Source organism: Dromaius novaehollandiae, chromosome 6 (genome assembly GCF_036370855.1).
Source record: "Dromaius novaehollandiae isolate bDroNov1 chromosome 6, bDroNov1.hap1, whole genome shotgun sequence".
NCBI lineage: Eukaryota > Metazoa > Chordata > Aves > Casuariiformes > Dromaiidae > Dromaius > Dromaius novaehollandiae.
In genome coordinates this window covers 21,329,264-21,345,645 of record NC_088103.1, presented here as the reverse complement: position 1 = coordinate 21,345,645, position 16,382 = coordinate 21,329,264, and the positions used below count along the sequence as shown (strand labels likewise).

At 35.1% G+C, this 16,382-nt stretch overlaps 1 protein-coding gene across 20 annotated transcripts in view; it reads right to left on the bottom strand.

Moving 5' to 3' along the window:
- The window catches only part of KCNMA1 (potassium calcium-activated channel subfamily M alpha 1), a 536,645-nt gene that overhangs the window by 100,943 nt on the left and 419,320 nt on the right, over positions 1-16,382 (bottom strand). For 10 of the 20 annotated variants that reach the window (XM_064513826.1, XM_026116842.2, XM_026116843.2 and 7 more), the window contains exons 17-19: positions 15,502-15,513; positions 6,510-6,596; positions 2,172-2,248 (exon numbers count right to left, since the gene is read on the bottom strand). In XM_064513826.1, coding sequence (XP_064369896.1) covers positions 2,172-2,248; positions 6,510-6,596; positions 15,502-15,513 — 176 coding nt within the window. The remainder of the gene's footprint in view (positions 1-2,171; positions 2,249-6,509; positions 6,597-15,501; positions 15,514-16,382) is intronic. The other 10 variants (XM_026116835.2, XM_026116846.2, XM_026116838.2 and 7 more) reach the window with 1 other exon arrangement.

Here is a 16,382-nt window from a genome sequence, read left to right as displayed (position 1 = left end):
TCTCAGTTCTCAGCTCAGTTCTCAGCTGTACTCAGAGCTGCCAGCTATTACGGTGTCTGTGGCAGGATGCTTGTGTATATGTGGGAGGGGAGCGGGAAGGAGAGGAGGGGAGAGGGAGAGGACAGACAGTGAAAGAGGAAATTTACAATTTTACTATCACTGACCTTTTTTGCTTTTCCATCTGACTCGGAGGATTACCTCCTGACTGTTCAGTGTTCACTGCAGCAACTGACAGCCTCCTTCTTCAGCCTCACTAACCCCATCATTTCACTTCTACATCTGTCCAACACTCTTTCATTTATGGGACTGATATGTGTGACCATGCCATTTGGAACATTTCCTAGTGCTACCCACAGAAGTTGTCACTCTCACCCCTCTCCACGGCCCACTGCTGGTAATAGATCTATTATGTTGGCTGGGCCACAGGATACTCTGCTTTCTCCCTGGTTTCCCAGTACTGAGGTTTATGTCAAGTCTCATGCTCTTGCCCTTTATACTGTGATTTCCTGATTCCTATCTTCTAGTAGATTTCAATGAAATGTGGCACAAAGTAGTTCTCACATTCAAACGACAAATCCTTTGGCAAATTTTCTGGAATTCAGCACGCGTGAACAGCATATACTATGTGAAGTGGGAGGAGAGAAGAATGTACAAAAACACTGGGTCATTTTTAGCAGAATCAGCCAAAATTAAACAGGTTACATATTTCTCCTTCTTATCTGTTGGGTAATTTGGAAAAAAGACTGGCTTTGTGAGTTACAGGCACCCTGAGGCATCTGTAACTTGCTTTACCAGAGCTTACTCAGCAGTCTCATTGGCTTGGCAGCAGTTCAAAGGTCACATTCTCACACGGCTAAATTGTTCTTGAATATTTTGTTTTCCAATATGTTAAGCAATGCATGCATTCCTTCCACATCAAGCATGCTTTCCACAAGCTTTGCTCTCCTTGTGGCTATTGGGAGGAAAATCCCATTTTGATGAGAACCCCCAGTGTCTCAGCAGTTCTCTTTCAATTATACTACTTTGTTCCACATTCCTGTTTGCAGGGGTAAAGGAGTTTCTTTAAAAACTTTAGTGACATACTCTTCCTTTTCAAAATCCATCTTCTTGAATTCATCAAGTTTAGGGGCCCCTTAAAGGTCCAGTTTTAGCCCTTCTTTCCATCTTCCAGGACAGTACAATGATAACACTATAACTAGTAGATTCATAAATCAGAGGGTTTTTCCCTTATAGAAGTAATGGGAGAAGAGGTATGGTCAACCCCTTATGAAATGTTTCTATTTACCTCATCTGTGTATTTGTACTGAATATTCCTTTTCATAGCAGAAGACTATGCAATCCACATAAATATGCACATATTCATTGGGAAATGGTTCCAGCAAAAAGTCCTTTAGAAGTATATAGCTAAAATACTAATTTTTGTGTATTTATAAAAATACAGATGCAAAATCTGATATCAATTCCAAAACTCAATTATTTCTTCATGCACAATATTCCAAAGAATTTGAACAGCATACCTAAGAACTGAACCCAAATATTAGCATTACAGCTACAGAACCTTCTGAAAGGACAATGTCATAATTGAGAAGCATTGATATTTCATTTCTTCTGGACAATCCCTCCCTGTAGCAAAACCAAATAACTCCCAAACTCTTTTCGACATTGTAATCCCCTGTGCAGAATCTCTGCAGTAAGGAACTTAGGCAGTTATTTTAATATTTTATTTCAATAGTTACATGATGGAATGTTATTCCTCAGTTTCTCTTTATACAGAATTGTATTCAGCAAAGACAAAGTTCTTTACTTGACTGAAACTTCCTGAAATTATTAGATTTCTGCATAGTATGAATGAAAGTAGAACTTCACTGTTAACTCATGGTTAATTCAGAAACCTCCATTTTTAGATCTATCTTGATTTAATTCTTCAACCTATGTTAGTTTTGGACCCTAATGGATTTTTTAATGGACACACAGCTGTGAATGGTGTGAAATTCAATTTAAAAAAATAAGCACTTCAGAAATGCAAATGACACATTAACTGTGTAGCTGTGTATTTATTTCCTAGTTTTTCTGTACCAGTGTGTAAAACACATAAATGCATATAAAGATATTCTTCAAAGATGAACAGTTCATGAAAAGGGGAAGAAAGGAGTGATAGAAATATTACTTACGCCGTTTGCAGCCACATTTTTTTATCCTTTTGGGATCTGTGATGTCATCATGACAAGCCTTGCAGTAAAAAAATGCCCTAGAGAGACAGAATGGAAAAACTGACACATTTCTTAATCCATACAAATGAAATTAGTCCCACATTTCCTCTTGTTGCATTGTCAAATTAATGAAACATGCCAGAACTAATTTCCTTTAATCTTTGAAAAGTTTTAGACACTTAAAGTAGGAAATATTTTCTGCAAGACCATTAATCTCAAACATAAGACTTTCTGCTCCAAATTATTGTTTCTTTTAATATAGTTTTACTTGAAAAATTAAACTGGGAGAAGGGATGAGAATTATGACACAGTGTATCGGTTCATTTGCCTTTCATCTTAGAAAAGAGCATCGAACGAATTTTGTCATGAAAACACATTATGAGTTCCCTGGTCTTAGAAGATCTATAGCATAGTTTTTGTAAAAAGTATATAGCACTCTTTGCTGATTTTTCAGCCCAGTCATAAGTGGGACCTCATTTTTGGTACAATGAGATATTGCAATGTGATCAATGTGACAATAGCATCATGTATTCTGTGTGCAAAAAACCAAAAAACAGGAAGGGAAAATCCACCCAAAATAACGAGGTTCTTTAAGCAACATACAAATGAAAGAGTTGAAATAATATGGATTTGGACTAATTTTTTTGTCTTTTCTATCCAATTAGAGCAGAGTCGTATTGGTTTTGAACAGAAAAAAAGCCAAAATCTCAAACCAAACAAAAATAGGTAATTAACAATGTCACCCATCTAAGTCTCTATTTAATGTTTTTTGAGATTAACTTACACTCTGATACCAAAGGGCTCACCACCAGGTGAAGCACAAAGAGAACTGAGGATGCAAGGAAGGGAGCATTCAACTTTATATACAATTAAACCAAAATTACTGTTTAACAAATTTGCAAACTGCCTACAGGAGATTTTAATCAGGCCTGTCAAGCTGACATGTCACTAAGACTGCTGTGACACATTTCATGAGGATCACACAGCTGTCCTCTAGCTGGACAGTAACAGCTTACCAGGATTCTTCCTGGTATAACAGACTAAACATACCAGTATTGATGAAATTTCACTATTTCTCTATGCTTATCCATATTCAAGACAGGCTCCATAACTACCTTCCCAACCCTGTCTCACTGCATAGTTCTCAGTACAAATTGGCTGTAAGAACCAAAGGTGGTGCTTTGTGGCCACCCATGGATCTTGCAGACAACATTGCTCATAGGCGGCTGGGTACCTACAATAGTAGAGAAGTCACTGGAACAGAACAATCTACAATCCAAAGTATAAAAAGAAAAATAAACAATAGATACACAGCAGTGAATAAACACAGTCTGAGGCAGTTATAATGGGATTATCACTACTTATTTTTAGAGTAATTAGACAGTGACCAACATAGGTGGAACTAGATTAATGGAGGTGTTTAGAAGCATGAACTAAGGATCTAACCCTATAAATAGCTACAAAATCATCTAAATTATTTCATGTTTCTGCATAATGGCCCAGGTAACTTAAGTAATCTGCCAGAAGAAAGGCAGCAGGCCTAGTACATAAGGTATGGACCAGAGATTAGATAAACTGGATTTGCAGTAAGGCCTCACTGAATAACATTAACATTTTTAAGTTCAAAGTAGCAGGCAAGACACTGAAGATATAAGTCCTAAGTGTAGCAGACTTATTTTCTCTAAGAGAATTCCAGGAAGCTTAATCTTTCAGGCTATGAGATTGTCATACTATTTCGAAGAAGCAAAATGTAATATGAAAGATCCTCCTCTGAGCATTTGCATACTTTGCTACAGAAAGTTTCTGGTCTCCAAAATGCTTGCCTTCCACCAAAAAGAAAGAAAAAACCCAAGGAAACAAGAATACATTTTTTTCAAACCATGAGTGGATGCCAAGACATAAGCAGAGAGGAAAAAATTGGCTCCAATTTTTACAGTTCCTTCCAGTCCAGCTGTAGGCCCCAATTTTGAATGAGAATTCTCCATCACAGAGACTTGCTCACACAACCTTGTGACCTGAATTAGACCTAGCTCATTTATACAATTCAAGTAGCCAAAGTCCACTGCAGGACAAATGCCCTAAAGAGTACCTTCAATCCTATTTGTAAAGTTAAGAGCAAGTGCCTGAAGTGATTGCTTTAATAAAATTATCCTACTGATAATTTGGTTGAATTAAGTGGATTTGAAAGAAGTGTGTTTCTAATGTGAATACTAAAATGTAAGTGGATAAAGAATGATAAAGGTGTAATTCATATAGTTTTTATTCTATTTAAACATTTGGCATTTTATATGAAGCTCTTCAGAGAAAACCATAGGCACAAGGGTTTCTAATGTAAAACTATTTTTCTAAAGAAGAACAAAAACAATTCTAGCAAGAAGAGTAATTGAACAGTGTGTTATATTTCAATGCCAAATATGTATTTGATAAACATGAATAGTTTTAACCTAAAGGAGTTGAAATTCTCCCTTTAGCATATACCACACACAAAAATTTGAGCTGCAGGTATATAGTATACGTTTATTTTTGTTTTATTGTACTCAAGAAAAAAAGCTTTTCTGTTTTTTTCTCCCAAAAACCCTTTTCATTGCTCTTCAGGTGCCATTGAAATCTCACCATTTGTTTGAAACCATGGACAGATAATCCACTAGGGCGGAGGAAAGGGGAGAATTCACTTTTCCCCTCAATTTTGGAATATTTTTCAGACTATGATTCATAACTCAAAAGGGTGATATCAGCACTTTTTGTAAACAGTTTTGTTGGTTGAAGCACATCTGATGATCATTTGCTTTGCACTGAATAGCTAAGGAATGCTGAAAAGTGGGCGGCATGTTTCTAAACAAAGCCTTCTGCAAAGAGCAAGTCAGAACTGGGAATTCTGTCTCAACTTGCTATTAGATAAAACATGCTAGCTGAATGATGCATAAATTTTCTCTAAATACATTAATAAGACTCAACTTCTCCCTGTTATAAATGTTATATCAGGCCATTTTTCTTACATTTTTAACTAATTTCATTGGTTTCGTGATTTGTAAATGAAAAAAGCTAGCGTTCTCAGTACAGGAATGTGAGGACTGTTCTGTATATTCAAATGGAAAAAAGTAAAAGAGAGGAAATGAACTATATGTGGAAATGCAGTGTACCCGAGCTAGCATCAGATAAAAATACTGTAAGGATGGTGCTAGAAATACAAGAGGACAGAGGCATGGCTGTGCTGTTCTATATGCTTCACCTAGCCAAAAGCTAGTTTAGCTCTTTAAGCAAAAATAGACTTCAAGAACTCAGTGATTTCACTATTTTGATGTTTTCATCTTTTTGAAAATCTTCATGGCTATTATGTATTGCTTAAATATTACTTTTAATTTAGTTTAATTATAAATCGTTTAGGATTTAGTAAATGTCTTTTAAAATATTAGAATATTTCAAATATAGGATTTTAATTAAAACATCTAACTCAAGGAAAATATCAAGTAAAAACCTGATTTTTGATAGCATGATTTACAAAAAAACAAAATGAGGAGAAGGACTCAGATGGAAATACTGCTTTGCCTTTTAAATCTTTCTTTTTTAAATCTTAAAGACATTAAATAATTACTTGTTTTTAAAATTATTTTCTCCTCTTGCTATTTTATTCCTTCCAAGGCCATTATAATCATAACAGACCTAATGTCTGAAATACACAATTCTGGTCCTAAACAAGATACCATAAAACTAATTTTTATCCAAGCCAAATCTAATACAGCCAAGTTTTTAGTAAAATGAAGTGATGTGGTTAGGATATATTGCACTGTTGTAGTTTGATTTATGATTATGTGGCCACAAAGCATATAGTTCCAGTACAGAAAAATGACAAGAAGATAAATATTATTCTGCTACTGCAATTGCTGAATGAATACAGTAGCTTGCTCACATCAAATATTTGCTAGAGTCTATATAAATAAGAACTACTCTAAATGTCTGAAACAGTCAAAACTGTCAACTCAGTTCTCTCTCAGAGTAATTCCATTGAGACAAATAATTTACAGAGAATCTAGACCGAAATATTTTACATTTTCTAGTGGGACTCAGAAAAAAAAAAAAGTTGTTCTTCTTTTCTTTTCACATTTGCTGAAAAATTATTTCATTTCCTTGATATTTAGGTCTGTAGTTAAGAAAATGGCATGCACATATCTCAAGGAAAAACTTGGTTGACTAGAGTACCAACTCAGCTCCTCTTGAGAATCTTTCAACAGATTACAATGAAAATTAGGTGAAGTGCTTACATGTAAAGAAAAAGCAGAAAGATAAAAATGTATGAATTACCTTTTTACTTCTTTGGCATCACTTGCAATGAAGAATCCTAAAGTACCTTCTTGAATCTTGACATGGTTTCCAGGATTGATTAATATACTGCTCAGTGAAACAAAAAGAAATAAACAACAGAAAAAAAACCCATAAGTTTAAATTACTTTTAACTGAATGTTCCAAAATGGTTTAATTTTATTCTGTTATAGGGGACCCACTAGTTAAGAAAGTCTACAAAGAATTTTTAAGCCATTCTTCTTTGAAATTTCCAATCAAACAATAATTTTCACAGGCCATTGCTTTTACAAAACCTTAAATTTGAGAGAGTCATGTACCTTCCCTTGAAATCATATCATTTGAATGTTTGTATCACTGTATTCTTATGCTTCGCATTAAATATAAGCTATACAAAATAACAGAAAGAACAATCCCCTCAGAAACATCACATGTGAAGCTGAGCATTTCAGCTCTCGCTCTACCATTCAAAGTGGTGAAAGAATTCACAGTATGGTGAAAAGGGAAGAAGCAGGCAACCACCACTCAGTAACAGTACAAAAAGTCATTTAGGAAGCTAAACTCTTTTATGCAACCTTTTGCCAGTTTCTAGTGAAACAGAATGTTAATGGGACCCCTATCTGGACATACAGTGTTATTTTTTAAAAATCATAAATACACACATACACTCAAGGGGAATGGTACAAGACAACCAGTCATGGTAGCTGAAAAACATAAAATGAATGCAGATTTTTAAGACATCGCTATGCAGCCATGGGCAAACAAAAATAACCAAAACCACACTCACAGAATAGCCTTAGCTATTTTTGATGAAGGAAATTACAAACTGCTAACATGAAGTTAGGTACCCTGTATCTCCATATGAAATATCCTTTGTATTTTCAAGAAGATTTAGCACTTGATTTTGGTTAAGGCAATTTGTAAAGTACCAGGCAATATATCTGCATATAGAAACAGATATTAATATATTCTGCAGTAAGTTTTTTTATGAAGTGCAATATAGCTAAACTTTTGATTTGATAAAGAACTTAATAAAGATTATCAAATGTTCTCTCTTTTTGTCTTTTGTTAAAGCTTAGTCTTTACAAGTCAAAGTGTAGTAATGGCGCACAGATACAATTTATAGTAAACAAAGACTACCAGCAATTTAAATCCTTATGGGTTTAGTAACAATGATTTTTGGGAAAGATACTTATGCAAAACTAGATAATGCACATATCTGGATGGACACGCGTCACTAACATCGGAAGGTCAAAACTCTTTGATGTTATTGTTAGGAGCAAAAATGGGTCTCAGCAGGTATCATGTTCAAGATGGTATTTATTATCTATACATTATTAATAAATGAATATGACAAATAATACACCTGGAAGTTTTATGAGTTTGTGTGACTACACACGCACGCAATGCTTTATGAAAAGAAGATTCAGGTTGCAATATTAAGCACCCAGAAGTTAAGAATTAAGAAGTTAATCATGAAACCACAATTCAGTCCCCATTATGCAGGCATTATGACCAAATCTTAATTTAATATCCACAAACGACTTTTCCCCACAATTTGGGACTTCATTCAGTGGCATTCTGTTGCCATTACTCCAGGTATGGCTTCATGTATTTTATCTTGCTTTAAAAACACCATTTTTTTCTTATGTGTTTGTCTGCAGTGTTCATCACTATATCAGGCAAATGCTTCACAAATACTTAATGAATTATTTTACAAAATCAAGAAAAATCAAGTTACAGTACTATCTCATTTTAAACATGACAGTTTATGTCACTATGAGATACTGTAGCTATTAATTTGGGGCATTTGGGATGCCTTCAGCCTGCTTTTTGCAAGTATCTAGCATTGCATAGTTTCTTATACAGTTTCCAGGGACTTTTGTTGCAACTAAGAATGTCTAGCATTTCCTAAAGCCCAGCCTCTGGTTCTCCAAACAACAAGCACTTAATCAGAAGTCATCTGTAAAAAGTTTGGTTAAAATCATTAACTTATTCTCAACTGGTATTCTATGGCCAAGGCAGGAATAGGAATTAATTCTCAAGAAGGTATTTAACCCAGCTAACCTTTCTTTTCCTTCAGTCCCAGTTTTTAACTTTGGAACAAAAAGGAGATGAGAACTACAGAAACTAGAAGACATCACCACAGAAAGCAGGTTCATCTCCACAGCACAGTTCAGTAGCATTGCAAAAGATGAAATGTGATGGTGTAAATAGTGCCTACATTATAATGTACAGAGATAAATGGGATGAATTAAAGTTGCACAACTGAACTTCATTTCTGGCAATTCTTAGTTTATCAGTGCTCAGGCTTGCAACCAAAACACTTATCTAAAGCAGTTTTAAAATGCAACTTCATAGGTTTTAAAACTGGAATAAAACAAATGGAAACAAAACAATTTTTTGTAAAAAAACCAAACCCAGTAGTTTGTTCATATGGAATCAGTCACTCAAATAAGTCACAAACAGGTTTGAAATCTTTAAATCCCCTGCACAATCTTTTGTCACTTGAGCCAACAAGTATTTTGTAGCTGTTACGGAGATCATCATACCTTATTAGACCATCACTAAGGGAAATATTACATACACTTTACTAGTACACTGAAAAATAGCTACTCATAGGAAAATTTTGAGGATGACCAATCTTAAGTTTGTGAGCCTAGGAAAGACACTTCTCAGAAACCAGGAAGGGAATCCTTCTGCCTGTCACTCTCCAAGGTCTTTCTGCCAACATTTTCTGTCATGTTCTTTTCTTACCCTAATTTTATACTTGTTTCAGTCTCCACTTTTCCTCTTCCTTGTCTCCTTATCTAGCCAACCCCAGATTTCCTTTGATTCAACTCATAGTAACCTTTCCTGGATTTTTATCTTCTACTACAGATCACACATCAGCAGAACAGCAAGAAACCAAGAAGAGACAGTCTATCCACCTTCACTTCTGTTGCACAGTGCTGCAGCAGTCAAAGAAAGCCATTGCAGGGAAAGGGCTTAGCCTCTCTCGGCTGAAATCGGAACATATGTGTCTTCTATGCTTAAAAGAAGCGGCTGTTATGCTGAGAATTTAGCTGTTAAACTCAAAAACTCTTCTAGTCCCTCTAGTCTCATTTATTTCTAGTAAATTGCTGCTTCTAAAATATGCAACAATTTATAACCCAGTTAGATTTGGCCATTTTTAGTTGGTACAAACAGGCACTGTTCTATCAGAAAAACACTTCCTTTGCTTTTTTCATTTCTCGCCCTTAATCATGGAGGTGCTACAGTTTTTCAGTGAAAACAGATGAGCACATTTCTTGACAGGCACAACTGATTTTTCATCCTGATCCCATTCTTGGAGATAGATAAACCATTTTGGGTTTCAAACTCAAAGGGAAAAAAATCCTACCAGAAGCTCAGCAAACCAAACTCCACAAGAAGCTGAGATAACCACCAGATATGTAGATATGACAAAGCAAGAAGTAAATAAATCAGGTCTTGTAAGAGGCAGTAAATATCATCTTAAACCAGAAGTAACTGGCTTCTTTTAAGATACAAATGTATTAAAAGTACAGCTTTGCATCTCAAGGTTTTCTGAGACACATGAAATCAGTTAAGGTGTGTCCAAGTATAGACTTCACTTTCACGAGAAGATCTTCAACTCCATTCACATACATTTATTTTCACAAATACTATATATTTTCAGCTACAAACATAGATGTGATTGCAGTTAACCAAACAGGAAAATCTTCTATTGGGGAAAAAAGATCACCTCGCCCCATCACTGCTATTGACAGTGAGTCACAGCAAAGACTCATAAAGCTCTGGTTTTCTTTGCACAGACTGATCTTTAATGAGGGCAAGTCATGAGCAGTTTCTACAGAGTCTATATGATTTTATTAAATATGCTGCTTATTAAAGCAGCAATTATACTACTACTTATAAGACATGACGTGCCATTAGCTAAAGTTATGCTTTGATAAGCACTCGCTGTAACATATATAGCAAGGAAACAATTTTGAATTTAAAACATTAAAAATAGGGAAGAAAAAGGATAGAGAAAAATAAAACAGGCTTATGAGCTTTCCAAGAAGAATATATCCAACAGTTATTTGAAGACGCATGCATCTGTTCAAGCAGCTCTTGAAAATACGCATATATTGTATTGTATTGTATCCCCATAGTTAAGAAGACAGGGGCATGGCAAAGTAAATTGGAGTTTTAAGAGAGAAAGCTTCAGCTTATGTCTCATTCTTATTTATCTCCAAGTTTGGTTTTTTTTGCAGGCATAGGAAGATGCAAGAAAAGGAGAAAAGGACAGAGATTCATTATGTTTAATAGTAAGAAATATAGCAGATCCATATGCACTGTGTGCCATGCACTGGAAAAATGCAATGGAAAATGACATCTCTGATTTTTCCAAATATATGGTTTTATCATAAAATACCATTTGATTTTTTTCTCTCTCAAATCAGCTCACCAAATCAAGCAAGGAGAGTCAAATACTTTAAAAACTTTTAAGATCTGGATGACATTTTCCAGTTTAGGCTACTTTAGACACTAAACAAGTAAGAGTAAGTTCAAAAAAATGTAATTCATAATTTCTTTTACAATCCCAGTTCTAGATAGTACTTTTGTCAGAACAAAGCTTTTCATGACATAGGTCACGTCACTACAGAATAAAAGCTTATCTTCTGACTTGATTGTTCCTTCATACATGAACATTTAGAACACATGGCAATTACAGCCATGTAAATTAAATATGATCTACTGTCTTTAACTCAAATTTAATGGAGTTTACCAGCTTGAACTTAACAGAAGCCAGTTCCATTATTCTATGATAGGATAACAATTTCTTTGTAAGTCACTTACGGAACAGAAACTGCAGTTTAGAAAATTCCACTTTACACTTATCTAATAGGTAGCAAAAATTAGTCCATTTTCTGAGCAAGTTTCACTTGGTCACTAGATGCAAAAACATGCATCCAAGAACAATCAAAAGCATGAACAATGAAAGCAGGTAACAGATACAAAATGTGGAAATCCTTGAATTCATTTGTGCTCTTAGGAATCAAGAATGATAGAAGATAAGCAGTTTAAGCTGAGCTTCCAGAGTGACTGCAATATAAATAGGTGAATGGCAAGTAGGAGTTAGCGGGACCACTTCAGATGTATAGATTAAAAAATTCAAATATGGTTGTAAAAACACTAAAGAGCGCTTAGGAATCTCCTCCTACCTAGATTGTTCAATGAAAGGTTAAGGAGATAATGAGCTTTCCATATGTCAATGTAGAAGAGATATCTCACAGTAACTTGGATGTGTGTTAATTCTGATTGATTTCCTCACTTACTGGGGTATAACCTTTTTTTGCATTAAATACATATGTTACCTTCTGTAGAATACAGATATATGTAAATATCTGCTCACCCATTCCTATTTACCTGAAACTCACCCAGAGCTGAAAGTCTCAGAAGCAGAACATAAGCACAGGACAACACCTTTTTGGTATTGCATGGATTGCTGGTTACACAATACACCAGTATAATGGCCTATAGAAGGATACTGTATTACATTTTCCCTGAAAGCATTAAAAATGAATAAGGTTTTAATAACTAATTGCAAGTCTTCAGTGCCTTGCCAAAGTTTATTAACTTAAGGATATCTGATGGAGAACCTGAAAGCTGAAGGTTTGAATGTAGGACAAGTTGTGAACTGACACGTTTGGCAAGACTAATTGCTTACCACTGTTTATTTTGTACTGATATCTGGTATTATGTAATTTTTTGTGTCTTCTGCTTTCAAATATCATACATGTTGGACTTGAACCTTTTTTCCTGGGTTGAAACTGCATTAGGAAGTTTGATGGGTGATATTTTTTCCATGTTATTAGAATTTACAGAACATTATTTCTAATAAATTTTCAGTTTATGAAAATCTCAGTAGAAGATGAAAAACATTCCCTCTAGCTTTCTATTGTATTCATCTATCTTCTGCATAAAGCATATCTACAAAATAACCAATCAGCTTAAGAGTCTGAACCTTGGTTAAGTTGTATGCCTTTATTGGGAGGTACCTCCTAAGTGGCACAGCTTCACAATTTGCTTTGCACAAACTGCAAGTGACCATGTTTCCACTACTGCTGAAGTTGTAAATGAACCTAACTTGGAACACTTAATCTAGGCATTGAATGCACACAGTAGATGCCTCTTAGACTTATATTTGTCAGTCTTTTCTGAGAAAAAATGAGGGATCATATTAAGATGTGTGGGGTGCAGTAGAAGTCTTAAAATTAAGCTGACAAAGGCACGTGCAGATGCCTAGCAAGTACAGCATAAAAAGTAGACAAGGGCAAATAAATTTTAGCAGCACTGCATGAAGGCTGAAGCCTGGAAGACATGTAGATGAGGTCAATCAGTAGAGATATACACTGGCAAAGTTCTCTTAAGAATTTTCCTTGACAGAAGCCTCTGATACATACTATTCTTGTTTGTTCTTACTTTCAGGATTGCACTTTAGACAACACTAAAGGTGGGATTCATCTCATCCGTCTCAGAATGGAGGCCACTTTCTGAACTCTGTCTTCCCTTGCAATCATGGAAGTCTGGATAGGTAATGTAGAGGAGATTAGATAGCTAATGTTTAGATTGACAAAGCTAGGTGAGGTGAATCCCAACATCAGTGACCAAAATCTAAGTCATATCCACCAAAGAAATGTCCCCAATTGATGAACAGTTTTGAAAAGTTCATCCCTTCATCAAGAAAACTTGTCTTTCAGATTTATAGCTACCTTTCTAACTGCCATCATCCTTGTTTAAAAGAAAATAAGATTAGTTGTTGAATTAAAATGAAACACAAATGGCGAAATTTTGACTAAACAAATGACAAAAGCTGTGACAACTCTGTTTTAAACCTTTTGGTAGATGTACTGTACCATTCCCCATGCAACTGAAATATTAACAATATCATATTAACCAGGAAAATATAATATTAGCTAAGTACTATTAACACATTATCTAAAACAAGACTGGTGTTACTGACTATAGCTACTACAATGTTAAACACAACTATTATTCTTGACTGGTTCATGCTATGCCCAGATGAAATGCACCATCATTAGTATAACGGCCTCTTTAAATGTGCCACGTCATTCAGAAAACTACAGAATTAGAATTACTGAATTAATTTGAGGCAACATATTTTTTCAGGGTATGTTTTGAAGTGGAGTGTGATGGTAAGTGCACAAATCCCATATTGGAAGTTGTGTGCATACCAGCTACACACTACTTGTAACTCGTAAGTATTGCTTCTTTCTTCTGGGCTCTACTACTGACATTAACTCAGATTCCATATTGCTCTACACAGAAAAATCCAGTAAGACACTAAAAAGAATACAAGGCAAAAGAGACAATGCACATTACATGCTACAGTATATTAAAGCTCAGTTACTACAAGCATATAAAAGGTTGCTCCCAGGAATTAGGTCCTTTACAATAGCAACTACTAAGTCATAGTCTGCAGGGTGTGTGTAAGGTCTTTTATTGGGGCATAATCCAAACTAGTTCAACAGTGATGGTGAATTCAATACACTTTGAAACAATTAAATTATTCCTTTCAGTTCAAGAAGTGATTGATTATCAATACAATGGAGCAGCACAACGTATTTTATTCTGGGAGCAAGCAACTTCACTTTGTACAACACTTCTTCATATCGCTCATCATGCCAGCATTAACATGCCTTCACCACAAGATAATATATACTTAAAAGCAAGAAGCGAAGTAGAGGTGCAACAACTGCAGATCCTTGAAGATGCTAAGTGTTGCAGTAACTTCTCTGCAGTTGGATCATACTAATAATGCCAAACTGACAGGAAGCCACCTCTCTTTTCACACATCTATTCGAAACCACAGGAAAATAAGACTAGAAATGAAATAAATATAACACGCAGAACACACGCAACAGAACAGACATGGAAAATAAGTTTGGAGAGTACAACAAAGAAGGAAATTGGAATGTCCGGACAATGAAATGTGTCTCCAAAGAGCACCACAGACAGTGAAAGAGACTGGTATAAGCAATTTAAAAAAGAAAGGGGGGGAAGGAAGTGAGGAGGCGAGAGAAGAAGACATGGAAGAGTGTGCCTTATTTATTTCATTCAAACCAACAGCAGCAAAATGGAATGTAAACTAGAGATGGGTTCGGAGCATGGTGTAGCAAAACAAAATGCAAAACATGCCATCCCAAAGAAAAAAATGAAACTCAGAAACAAACACATTGCGTAACATCTTCATAAATATGCTTACTAAATGTCATTAAAACGAATGTAACACATAATACAAACTATCCATGGCACTCTCGCTGGAACGGTACGGTAGCTTTAATATGTACAGTATTATGAATAATTGGGCTCAAAACAGGACCAGCAATGCAAAGAATCAGGCATTTGATTGTTGTTAATGGAAAGTGAGACTACAAGAGAACATAAGCTACTGTACTGTAAGACATGTTTTGAAGAAAGACTCTGGGGGAAGAAGGATATCAATGAAGGTGTGAATATGGAGACAATATGGCAGTACAAGGGCCAGTAAAGACGAAATATACATCGTCATGATACAATACAAATGAACAAAAAGAGGAAGGGATATGTTAACAGTAAAGTCTGGTTCTCACATGTAATCATCTGATACACCAATAGAGCTATATGGGAAAAAAAGTCCTAAAACTTATCCTGTTTCATTTTTTATTTCCTGCAAAGAAGTTAGTGCATGAGTCACAAGAACCAATGGAGAGACAAAATACTATTCTCTCTCCTTTTTGAGATTGGGGGCTCATATATAAATATACATATATATATATATATATACACACATAGACACATGAATATATATATATATGTACAGATATACAGAGAAAGATAGACAAAGGTGTTATCTTCCTGTGTTCTTGGCAAGGAATTAGTCCTGAAGTTAGAAGGAGTGGAGGTAGGATTGAGGTTGGAAGGAAAGGTAACGAAGAGGGCATACCGCTTTCGGCTTCTGCAAACGACAAGAAAAAAATTGCAAATCAAACACTTTGATAAGAAATCAACTGACACCAAAGCAAAAGCAAAAAAACCCTTTATTTAAAAGTCTCCAAGCCTCAAAGGTTTTTCTGCTGAGAATGAGAACAAATAAATGGATAGACAAAGAGAAAATTTAACAAGAGGAGTAAACACAGGGTGCAGGAGGGAAGAATCCTGATTAGGCTTTCCTTCTGGCTTACTCGTGTGGAAAAAAAAAAAGAGATAAAGGGAAAAAGGAAGGGAAACATCTCTGAAAGGGAATTCAGATGTGCATTTTGAATGTCTGCATTTTCAATTGATAGTCTGCTGTCTTTTCAGTAAGTTCTGCTAGGACACTGTCAGGTTGATGCTCTCCATACTGGTTTATACTAAAGCATTTTTTTCTATAGAAGAAAGGAAACCTTCCTACAAATGCACTAAGAGCATTTTTTAAGCTAATGTATTTGGCTTGCATCAGGGACACAAAAATTTACTTAGAAGTGCTTCCTGCTCTCAGTAACAATGACTATAATATTCACAGGTGTTAATTAGAGATGAAAGAATGGCCAATTCATACTGTGACCTGGAACTGTTTGAGTGCAGACCTTAGTAGCTGGGCAGATACCCACTAAATTTAGTCACATTTTGTACACTCTATGATAATTGAATTGTAGTTTAAATATGATTAAAAATACCTATAAATGTAAATAAATCTAGTCATAGCTATTTTAATTAATTTTAAGGTATCTTGATGAGAAATGGTTGCATAAAAAGATCATAGATATAAATCATACTGAAGATATTTTATCTATTATTTGAAAATGATTTTATATATATCGTATATATGAGTTACTACCTATATTT